We start from the raw sequence: 11,649 nt of genomic DNA, 5'->3' as shown, positions 1-11,649 counted from the left end.
CTTTAAACCAATTAGTGGTCTTTTCGATACCTGGGTGAAGTAGCTCTTTATGCTTCTTCAATATTTGTTCCTTGAATTCGGAGTAGTTTGGAATATCTATGAGTTTGGTACTGGATTTAATCAGTTTTGTGAAGTGATTTGGACTGATTATCTCTAGGAATGCCTTTTGGAACAGTGGGAAGTCTACTTCGTTATGGAAATATAGTGCACTCTTTTTGGTACACACATATTCCTTTATTATATCTTTCGCTAATGACTCTGTCATTTCAGTATATGTGATTTTTATCAGTATCTTGTGGAAATAGTGGGATGTTTCTACCTTATCCTCATTACCTTTAATCAGTTCTATTTGCCTATTATAGTAATTGATTGGTCGCTCTGTAAGTGGAATATAATTTGTATTATCTTCTTGCGCGCTATGGACCGTTGCACAATCACTATTAATGGTTTCCCCGAGTAGGTTTTCGTTAATCTTTACTCTTGATAGCGCATCGGCTACATGGTTCTCCTTTCCTGGTAAATATTTTATTTTGAAGTCAAATTCATTTAATTTGATCTTCCATCGTTGTAGCTTCATATTTGGCTCCTTGAGGTTATTCAACCAAATCAAGGGTTTGTGATCACTTAATATCTCAAACGTTCTACCAAACAGGTATGATCTGTGTTCAGGCCAGCAATAGACAGTTTCCGCGCACTGTGCCGGCTCCGCGCGCCTCGGTCCCGGCTCGCGCTCGCGCGCTCGGAGGGGCGCTCGGATCCAAAATCCACGATCCACACTGCGCTCACCGCAGCATAAAGGCAGCATAAAGCATAGATCATAAGGCATAGAGAGTCAGTTACGTTTTCCACCCCGTTACAAGCTGCCGTCGCACATACGCGGGTCTACAATTCACACACCTATACGCAAATACATGGAATACATTTATTGAAACCGAATCTGTCTTTTCCTTTGGATATTTTCCCACTCATCGCTGGCAACTCGCTCCGGTGATCCGCCCTCCTACAACCATTGGTCCTTCGAGCCGGATCTTCGCCTTCCCCATAAGGAGAAGCTCACCCCAGCCAGCATCGGCGGATCGCTCCAAGTGTAAGATAAGTACAACCCTTCGATTGTGCCCAACACCAGTGCAGTGATTTTGTGCGAGTTTCCCATCCCAGTCCGAGTTCCCGCGGCATATGTACATATATGCCTTTCTCGCTCTAGCTCCAAATTAAACCATACTTCGTTCTGCCAACGGTTGTGGCCTCCTATTTCTCCAAAGGTTTAATTTGATCCGAGCTAGCTCCTGCGTTCCTCCTCCGATCCAGTGCCCACATTAATATATAGCTGTCTGTAAATCATATTCCTACCGCTCCCAGCTACCAGCTGAGCTCTCGTTGCTGACAAATGCACATGCACACCAACATACATACATATGTACATATGTGTAAGCAACGCAATCCAAGCGGCTGGCAACAAACAAAAAGACATATTCTTGCAATTAATTTGTTGTTCATTCCGTGCATGCTCAACAGGTTATAGTTCTTTCGTTTGTTTTAAGGAATATAGAATAACAAATCACAACCAATCTTTATTTAACTCATTATATTGCCAATAAAAATAAAACACGACTCTATACATATCATCTTACATATGCGCACGCATTTTTAACTAACAACTCTTGCACATCTGTATATACATATGTACATATATTGTATTGTATTGTATATAAAACGGTTACTCCGTTTTTTTTTTACCCGTTGTTTCAATCTCCTCAAAAGGGGGGGTCGTTAATCCAAGCCACGGTACCTAGCACTTACACCCATACACACACACACATACAAGCAACAGCAGCGAGGCATTCTTTTCGTTTTTCCTTTCGCTTTCGCTTCTCCACCGTTTGCTTGCGTTGTTGTTGGTGGGAGAATATTTTTCGGTGCCGCGCTTGACCGTAACGGAACGCCAAGTGACGCGCTACCCTGCTTTCCAAGGGTATATTGTTTTGAACATTCGGCTTGCAACCGACTCTATATAGGGGGACCTTGTGCATCAATCCATTGCTCATCCATTAGTCGCTCTTGGTTGGACATTTTTTTTGTATTTCATCGTAGTATTTTATATTTATATTCCGGCCACGGTGCCCGACTTCTACTATATAAATACTCGCGATAAATTCCGCCAAGGCCACATATCCACGGTTCGTCGTTCAAAACGTCCACTTCTCCATTTCCGCTCACCTGCTTTGCGACTCTGATACGCGTTATCGCAAATCCATCAGCCAACCATGCCCACTGGTGAGAAGAAATCTCGCAAGAAGTTTAAGCGGGTGAGTTCGCTGAGTTTAACCCATCCACCCAGCTCCAACGGCTCAATCGCTACGCCCACATCTTCCCGTCCGGCCCCAACTGAGCGAGGTCCGACCACGTCCAGGGCTCACACACCACATGCCTTTGAGGCCTTGTTGCTCCCCTCGGTCGTCCCTCGCACGGTTCCGAGCACTATGGCCCAATCGGCCGCCAGTTCCGCACGGTCTAAGTTTGCCTTGGCTGCAAGCAGACTGACACGCTTCGACCAGAAGCTCAGCGCTCCAGATGCTAGCACACCAACCCGCTCGCTCTCCCAAGTCCATCGAGATCAACTCCGAAGCCTGTGGGCGAAGGTGGACGCGGAGTTCGAGGCCTGTGTGGAGGCGATAACGGAAGTAGATCCAGAGGGGGTAGCTGACGTCCAGGGGATGTACGATGACTGCTACGCGGTCTACGCGCAATGCCTTGCCGAACTGAACGATCAGCTCGAACCCCCGACTGTCCCTCACACGCCTCAACTGGCCGTTCAAGTGCCGACGTCCGGCGGTTGCCGTCTTCCTCCATGTGACACTGAAGTTTTCAGTGGGGACTATCAGCAGTGGCCCACGTTCCGAGACCTGTTCACCGCCATATATATAGAGAACCATAGGTTGGCTCCAGTAGAAAAACTGTTCCACCTCAACAAAAAAACAAGCGGTGAGGCCCACGACATAGTGGCACAGGCTCCACTCACGAACGAAGGGTTCGCGTCCGCATGGAGCGCCCTCCGTGAGCGTTTCCAGAACAAGAGGCTGATACTCAAAGCCCAGCTGAAGATCCTTTTCAGTCTGCCCCAAATCCGCACCGAGTCAGCTGCAGCGCTAAAAGAGCTTCAGAGGGCCGTCCACAAGTGCCTTACGACACTCAACCACTCCGAAGTCTCCACAGACAGCATTTTCGCTGACGGAGTGTTAGTGTACCTCATATCCGCGAAGTTGCCGAAAACGACTTTGGAGCTTTGGGAGCAGTCCGTGACCCACAAGTCCGAAATTCCCACCTGGCACGCTATGGACAAGTTCCTGGCGGAGCGGTACCTGTCTCTCGAGGTGACCAAGGACGGCCATCCAGGCATGGAGACTCAGGCCCACTCCAAGGCGGGTTCACTCTTTCGGAACAACTGTGGATCCGAAGCGGAGAGCGTGTGATCTTTGCTCCAAAGAGAACCATCCGATCCGGGTATGCCTTCAATTCCTTCAGATGAGACCTGATGCTCGCTCCAGCTATATTAAGCAAAAAATGCTTTGCTTAAACTGTTTCGCAAGAGGTCACCAGATTCGTGAATGCCAAAGCGCCCATAACTGCAACACGTGTGGAGACCGGCATCATACGCTGCTGCACCGTGGCACTCCAGTTTCCAGCCAATCCGTGCCCAATTTCGTACCACTTCCGACTCCTGCCGAAGCTCAGCCTAGCGTTCAGAACTATTTCGCCTCCGGCAAGAGGGCGGTACTCCTAGGCACGGCTATTATTAATATTTGCCACTTGGGGACAAATTTTCGCGCCCGCGCTCTAATCGACCCGGGCTCCGAGGCGACGTTCATTACGGAACGTCTCTTCCAGATCATTAAGTTGCCATTTCGACTCGCCCAGGCACAGGTCTCGGGCCTGAATCAGACAATATCCGCTCAGTCCAAGAAACTCTGCCATTTTTCCATCCGTTCCCCGACTAAGCCGGGCTTACAATGGGACGCCACAGCCTATGTCCTGCCGGAACTATCAGGCAGCCTTCCCTCCCATCCGATCCCGCAACACTCGTTGCGAGACTTGCCGAACCTGCCATGGGCAGACCCGACATTTTACGAAAGCTCACAAATAGATGTCCTGATTGGTGCCGACATCCTTCCATCCATCCTCTTGAGCGGCTCACAGACGAACATCTGTGGATCTCTCCTCGGACAGGAAACCATTTTCGGGTGGGTTCTTACAGGCCCAGTGCCAAACACGGTACAAGGCCGGGTCGCATCCTTCTCCACGCAAATTTCCACCGAGCTAGAGACTCCGTTGGACAAACTCCTCACAAAGTTTTGGGAGGTGGAGGACATTCCTACTAAAATAGAAAGCGAGTCGGATTCGTACTGCGAAAGAAATTTCCTCCGAACTACGTCAAGAACGCCAAGCGGGAAATACGTCGTCACGTTACCGTTTCGCGACCCAGATCATCTCGGATCAGATCTGGGGTATTCAAGGGCAGCCGCGCTGGCCCAGTTCCTAAGAAACGAAAATCGCTTGAAAAGAAACGGTCCCCTACAAGAGCAGTACGACACCGTAATCCAAGAATACCTAGAGCTTGAACATATGACAGAAGTTCCTCCGACTCATGGGTCCTCAACCTACTACCTTCCGCACCACGCTGTCTTCAAGCCTGAGAGCACTACCACGAAGATCCGCGTGGTATTTAACGCATCCAGCCCGTCGACCAACGGTGTGAGTTTGTATGATCTTCTGCACGCCGGCCCGGTCCTCCAATCTGACTTGACCCTCCAGATCCTGAAGTGGCGTTATTTCCGGTACGTTTTCAACGCGGACATCACCAAGATGTATCGCCAAATTTGGGTTGACCCGAAACACACCTCTTTCCAGCGAATATTATTTCGAAACAAGGAGGGACATATCCGCGACTATGAACTTAAGACCGTAACCTTCGGAGTCAATTGCGCTCCTTTTCTTGCCATCCGAGTGTTGCAACAGCTAGCAAGCGACGTCCAGTCCAGATTTCCGAAAGCAAGTCGCATTATCCAATCATTCATGTTTGTCGACGATGTCCTAGCCGGAGCGGATTCTACCGATGAGGCTCGACTAACGATCCGCGAGTTGCAGGCCGCACTTAGCTCTGCAGGTTTTCCGCTGCGGAAGTGGACTTCAAACCACAAAGCTATTCTGGCAGGAATTCCGAGTGCTCATCGTCTCCACACAGATTTTCTGGAGATGGAGGAAGAGAGCACGGCTAAGACTCTCGGGATTCGCTGGAAAGCGTCTTCAGACGAGTTTTTTTTTGTCCCTCCCGAGTTAGCGCCTGAGTCGTCATACACCAAGCGAGCAGTTCTGTCCCAGATAGCAAGGCTGTTCGACCCCGCGGGGTGGTTGGCCCCACTCATTGTTCGGTCCAAGATCTTCATGCAAGAAATCTGGTTGCAGGACCTGGGATGGGACGATGAGCTTCCAAGCGAGATGCGCCAGCGCTGGCAAAGTTTCCTGCGGAGCTACTCCGCTCTCGACCAAAACCATATTCCAAGATGGGTCGGCTCCCGGCCAGCGGTAAAAGTCGAACATCATGGGTTCTGCGATGCATCCGAGAGGGCTTACGGTGCCGCCATCTACGTCCGCATTGAGGTTGACCGTTTGGTCGAGGCGCAGCTTCTCACAGCGAAAACGCGAGTCGCACCCGTGAAAACCGTGTCGCTCCCCCGGTTAGAGCTTTGCGGGGCAGTGCTTTTGTCCGAAATGGCGGCGGCTATCCTGCCGAATATGCCAACAGCAAGTACGAGCTGCTATTGCTGGACCGATTCCACCATAGTCCTCGCCTGGCTGGCAAAGCCCGCGTGTCACTGGACCACGTTCGTGGCCAACCGAGTGACTAGGATATCTCAAGCGACCGATATTGAGAAGTGGTGCCACGTTCCATCCGAACAGAACCCCGCGGACTTAGCCAGCAGAGGCGTGCCGTTACAGGAGTTGGTGGAGAACCAACTCTGGTGGCACGGACCAACTTGGCTGCAGAAGGGCCGAGATCAATGGCCGGCACCAGTTAATAACTCCCCCGTTATGACCTTAGAGCAGCGAACTGTAAAAGCCCATTTCGCACTCAACACAGCCGAAGACTTCCTCGAACGATTCTCCAATCTGGAGAGAGCTCTACGAGTCCGTGCATATATCCTGCGCTTCACCAAGCGCTGCCGGAAGTTAGCCACCGCGCAAAAGGGCCATCTTACGAGCGGCGAAATTACCGAAGCTGAAAAAACTCTTATCCTAGAGACGCAGCGTAGAGAATACCCCGAGGAGTATCGCTGCCTAAGCGGTAAGCGGCCAACGCCAAGGTCAAGTTCTATCCTGAACATGAACCCTTTCCTAGACCGCCATGGGTTGATCAGAGCATGCGGCCGTGTCGCAGATAAGATACGACGAACGACATCCAATCATTCTCCCATATAATTGTCGATTGTCTCGCCTTCTCGCGCAATTTACACACCGGATAACTCTTCATGGCGGCAACCAATTGATGGTGCGCCTCATTCGATCAAAGTATTGGATTCCAAAGGTTCAAAGGCTTATGAAGGGGGTTGTGAACTCCTGCAAGGTCTGCGTTATTCACAAAAGAAGGTTGCAAACCCAAATGATGGGAGATCTCCCAACCGAGCGGTCGTCCTTTTCCAGACCGTTTACGCATACAGGGATTGATTACGCGGGTCCTTTCGAAATACGGAACTATACAGGGAGAGCATGTCTGATCACGAAGGGGTATGTGTGCGTATTCGTGTGTTTTTCCACAAAGGCGATACATTTAGAACCCATGTCCGACCTCACCACCGAAAAATTTCTCGCCGCCTTCGCTCGTTTCGTCGCAAGGCGCGGATGTCCACAGCGTATCCATTCAGATAATGGAAAAACTTTCGTTGGTGCAGCAACCCTGCTTTCCAGTGACTTCCTTGACGCGTTTAAGGACTCGGTGACTGATGCGTATAGCCATCAGCGGGTTTCGTGGCGCTTCATCCCACCAGGAGCTCCACATATGGGAGGCCTATGGGAAGCCGGAGTGAAGAGTTTCAAAACTCTCTTCTACAAGGCCACGTCCACTCGGAGGTATACGTTTGAAGAGCTTTCTACGCTGCTCGCGAAGATTGAAGCGTGCCTCAATTCCAGACCGCTCTCACCGATGTCCGATGATCCGACGGAGCTGCTAGCCCTCACTCCCGGGCACTTCCTTATTGGGGGGCCCTTAATGAGTACGGCCGAGCCCGAAATAAAGGGGAACCTTAATTCGATCATCAATCGGTGGCAGCATTTGAAGGCCCTCAACCAACAGTTCTGTCAAAGGTGGAAGGAGGAATACCTCAAGGAGCTCCACAAGCGGACTAAGTGGCAGACGCCGACGCCAAATCTGCAGGTTGGCGATATGGTGGTTATCAAGGAGGATAACCTGCCGTCCAACGAATGGCGGCTCGGAAGGATAACTTCCGTGTATCCCGGTGCCGACGACATAGTCCGTGTGGTAGATATCCTTACTGCCCGCGGTACCCTCAAAAGACCGATTGTCAAGGTCGTTCTCCTGCCAGTAGAACCCCGTAGTTCCATCCAACAATAACGTGAATGTGCACTTGTCCCATTCACAGCACCTTACTAATACTTCTTCGACTTCTCTATTCCATCCTAGTTCCATCCTCATCCAGACATGGCCCCACGGATCCGCGCCAGCCGCACCACGGAGAGCCAGCGTGATCGAGGGATCAACTCGTACCGTTGCCGGGTCTGCCGAAAAATTCATCCGCTACGGACCTGTCACCATTTCCCTCGCCTGAGCCCTGAGAAGAGACTCCGAGCTGTCCTCATTAACAAATATTGCGGGAACTGCCTGGCCCACCAACACTCCGGCCAGGATTGTCGCAGTGGCGGGCTGTGCCGGGTGTGTGGCAAAAACCAGCACACTCTACTCCACATACCCTCGTCTCGTCATCCAGTCCGCTCGGCCTCAGGAGCATCGTCGCCATCTACAGCACCCCACGTCAAACGCCGACCTCGGCGTCCAGCCCGCTCAGCCTCGGCTGCATCGTCACCATCCACGTCGGCCCACACCGACCGCCGCCCGCGTCTCCCCGTGAGCCGCCCCGTGGCAGGGCCCCCCGCACCATCCGTCGACTCACTTCTACAACATCGAAGCCTCATCATACTCCCGACGGCGCTGGTGGTCTTGGATACGGGTTCCAAAAACTTCGAGACGGCGGCGCTCATCGACCCATGCACGCCGGTGAGCTGTATTGACGACTCCTTGGCCAGCGCCTTCAAGTTGCCCACCACTTGTGTGGGGGACGAGAAAGTGTGTACGGCGGTGATCCGCGCCAAAATGGGCGACTTCCAGTTGGAGACGATGCTCAAGGTCGAGCCCCGTGTGCGCAACCGCACGCCTATCCGACAGCTGAGCGATTCCGTGCGGGCGCGTTTCGGTGACCTGAGGCTTGCCGATGAACAATTCCATCGACCGGCGACAATCTCGCTCATCTTGGGAGCAGATGTCTACCCGAAGGTGATCCACCCCGGGTTCCTTGCGCGTGAGGACGGCCTGCCGATGGCCCAGAGCACCGTTTTTGGATGGATCGTGTCGGGGGCGTGCACCCAGCCATAGGCCACCCCATTATACTTTGCAATCCTGCAAGGGGGGGGGGGGGGAGGATGTTCAGGCCAGCAATAGACAGTTTCCGCGCACTGTGCCGGCTCTGCGCGCCTCGGTCCCGGCTCGCGCTCGCGCGCTCGGAGGGGCGCTCGGATCCACAATCCACGATCCACACGGCGCTCACCGCAGCATAAAGGCAGCATAAAGCATAGATCATAAGGCATAGAGAGTCAGTTACGTTTTCCACCCCGTTACAAGCTGCCGTCGCACATACGCGCGTCTACAATTCACACACCTATACGCAAATACATGGAATACATTTATTGAAACCGAATCTGTTTTTTCCTTTGGATATTTTCCCACTCATCGCTGGCAACTCGCTCCGGTGATCCGCCCTCCTACAACCAATCTGAAATACTTAGTTGCCCAAACTATGGCTAGTAATTCCTTTTCTACTGCTGAATAATTGATTTCATGTTCGTTTAAGGTTCTACTTGCATAGCAAATTGGTTTGTGGTCTTGCGACAACACTGCTCCTAATGCAATGTTACTTGCATCGGTTGTTACCGTGAACATTTTGTTGAAACCTGGGAATGCGAGGATGGGGTCTGAGGTGATAAGTATTTTCAACTTTTCGAAGGCCTCGACGTATTTTTCCTCGGATGGGTCTATGACTGCTCGTTTCTTTAATTTGAGTGTCATTGGTTTTGCTATTTTAGCAAAATTGGGAATGAATTTAATATAAAATCCACATAAACCTATGAATGATTTTATTTTTGTGGTTGTATTGGGTATTGGGAAGTTTATTATGGCGGATATTTTCTTTGGATTAGGAACTATGCCGTTAGTTGTTATTACATGGCCTAGGAATTCCGTTTCTTTCTAAGGAATTCACACTTATCCATTTGAAGTTTGAGGTTTGCATCTCTCAACTTTCCAAAGACCCTTTTAAGAGACAACAAATGTTCTTCCAATGATGTTGGAATAGATAATGATGTCGTCTAGATACACAAGGCAATCTTTGAAAATTAAATCTTCTAACAGATTGTTCATGCATCTTTGAAATGTGGCGGGGGCAGTGGTTAGCCCAAAAGGCATACGAGTGAACTCGTAATGACCATGCTTCGTGGAGAAAGCTGTTTTTGGGATCGAGCTAGGTTCCATGGGAATTTGATGGAATCCCTTAGCTAAATCGATTGTTGTAAAATATTGGCACCTACCTAGTTTATCTAGGATTTCGTCCATTCTGGGTGTAGGAAATTTGTCCTTGATTGTCACCTCGTTTAGACTTCTATAATCTACTACCATACGATATTTCTGCTTTCCTGAAGCATCTATCTTCTTTGGTATCATAGCAATGGGTGCACAATAGGGAGAATTCGACTTACGAATGATTCCCTGTCTAATCATATCTTTTATTTGTTGGGTCACTTCCTGATCGTGTATTTGAGCATCCTTATATGGTCGACGATATACAGGATCTTCGTTATGTGTTTTAATTTCGTGCTTTATAGTACTAGTGAAGGTCAAAATGTCACCTTCTTTATACTGCACGTCCTTAAATTCATAGAGAACTTTCTTTACTTTCTCCTTTTCTTCGTCATTTAAATGTTCCAACCTTAGCTGGTTACATTCCCTTAATTCATTCTCTAATGCGGAAGCGAAGTATTGCTCTCCTTCAGGAGATGGGTCAAGGCACTTGGGTGTAGTTATATCTTCCTTTGAAGATGACTTATCACCTTTGTGTGCGGTCTTGCCGTCGGCAATTGCTTCTCCACTTTGGATGATTGGGTATGACCTTTCTCCTAACGTTACCGTTTCATTTCGGTAATCGATGACGGCTTTGCTGGCCATCAAATATTCTCTGCCTAAGAGTATGTCATAATTTTCAGAAAAATTATGAATATAAAATTTTTGTTTTTTGGACAGTTTTTGGTTGCATTACGTGTAATGCTCTGAGTCAGACGGACGGGTCCCTTGATAGTATGGACGGTGAGGTTGTCGCTATCGACTTTGGAATCTGTATAGTTTTCTTTTATTATATTTATTGACGATCCCGAGTCCACGATACCTCTTAATTTTTTATTATTTACAATTATTTCTATATATGGTCCTCCTCGATTTCTTCCGAGGCACTCTGCTAAAAATTTACATCCATTTTCATTTGTCCACTTTGACTTTCCCTAGATCGTTTGAACGGCTGATTCGGTGCACTGTTACCTGCCTGAGTCTGGTTAATTTGATAGTTAGTGGGATTCTGTACTCTGCCCTGGTTTAGGGAATTTCTAAATTCGTTAAATAATCCTTTATTATTTACTGCATTATTTCCTGAATTATTTCGATTCGATCCATGATTATTTCTGGAAGTACTTGGGTTTTGATTGTTATAATCGTTACTACTATAGCGAGGGTAATAAGTTCCAACGTTCCTACGATTGTTAATTCCGTTTCTTGAGTGTTCGTGATTCTTGTTATCATTTACGAAATTTTCGTAGATTTCTAACTCTTGAGCTGATTTTTCTAGTTTAGCCATAGTAGAAATGTCCTTCTTTGCTAAGATAATGAACAGTCTATTGGGTAGAGCATCTTCTATGGTATGTCTGGTGGCATTTTCCAGAGCGTTTTTAAAGATTATCTTATTTTCTGCGCTAGTTTCCAGATTTAGTTTGCTTATTATAACATTGGACTTAATTTCTAGTTCCTCTATGAACTTACGAATACTCCCATTGAATTTGGTATCGTGTAATTGTTGTAGTAGCGTCTCGTATGGAGTGTGGTTGTTGAATTTGCTGATTAGGGCTTCCTTTAGATCACTCCAGGTGTTGGGTTGAAGGCTCTGTGATAAAAGTTGTGCTCGTCCGCACAGTTGACCCTCAGTGGCTCCGTACATGATGCTTTGTTGTCGGAGGTCTTCTGTTGGGTACAATCCGGAGATGTACTCAATTCTGCTTATGAACGAACTTAGACGTTCTTGGCATCCGTCGTATGGTGGAATTTGCCTG

At 48.9% G+C, this 11,649-nt stretch overlaps 1 protein-coding gene across 2 annotated transcripts; it reads left to right on the top strand.

Moving 5' to 3' along the window:
* Nucleotides 1-863: 863 nt before the first annotated feature.
* On the top strand, nt 864-8,692 carry LOC117183229 (uncharacterized). Of its 2 annotated transcripts, none has more exons than XM_033376413.1 (2): nt 864-1,087; nt 7,694-8,692. In XM_033376413.1, the coding sequence occupies exon 2, from the start codon at nt 7,712-7,714 to the stop codon at nt 8,657-8,659; it is 948 nt and encodes a 315-aa protein (XP_033232304.1). In that variant the 5' UTR covers nt 864-1,087; nt 7,694-7,711; the 3' UTR covers nt 8,660-8,692. The 2 variants fall into 2 exon arrangements, with proteins under 2 accessions (XP_033232304.1, XP_033232303.1); XM_033376412.1 differs by lacking the exon at nt 864-1,087 and adding an exon at nt 2,114-2,306.
* Nucleotides 8,693-11,649: the final 2,957 nt, after the last annotated feature.

Source organism: Drosophila pseudoobscura, chromosome 2, assembly GCF_009870125.1.
Source record: "Drosophila pseudoobscura strain MV-25-SWS-2005 chromosome 2, UCI_Dpse_MV25, whole genome shotgun sequence".
Lineage (NCBI taxonomy): Eukaryota > Metazoa > Arthropoda > Insecta > Diptera > Drosophilidae > Drosophila > Drosophila pseudoobscura.
Note: the sequence above shows the minus strand (reverse complement) of the source record. Positions and strands in the feature narration are given on the sequence as shown.

Excerpts from the sequence above, each read along its gene's own strand:
- LOC117183229 (XM_033376412.1), top strand. The coding sequence starts at position 2,265 with ATGCCCACTGGTGAGAAGAAATCTCGCAAGAAGTTTAAGCGG. Across the intron at positions 2,307-7,693 it reads CTCGCAAGAAGTTTAAGCGG|TTCCATCCTCATCCAGACAT; the intron begins GTGAGTTCGCTG and ends ATTCCATCCTAG.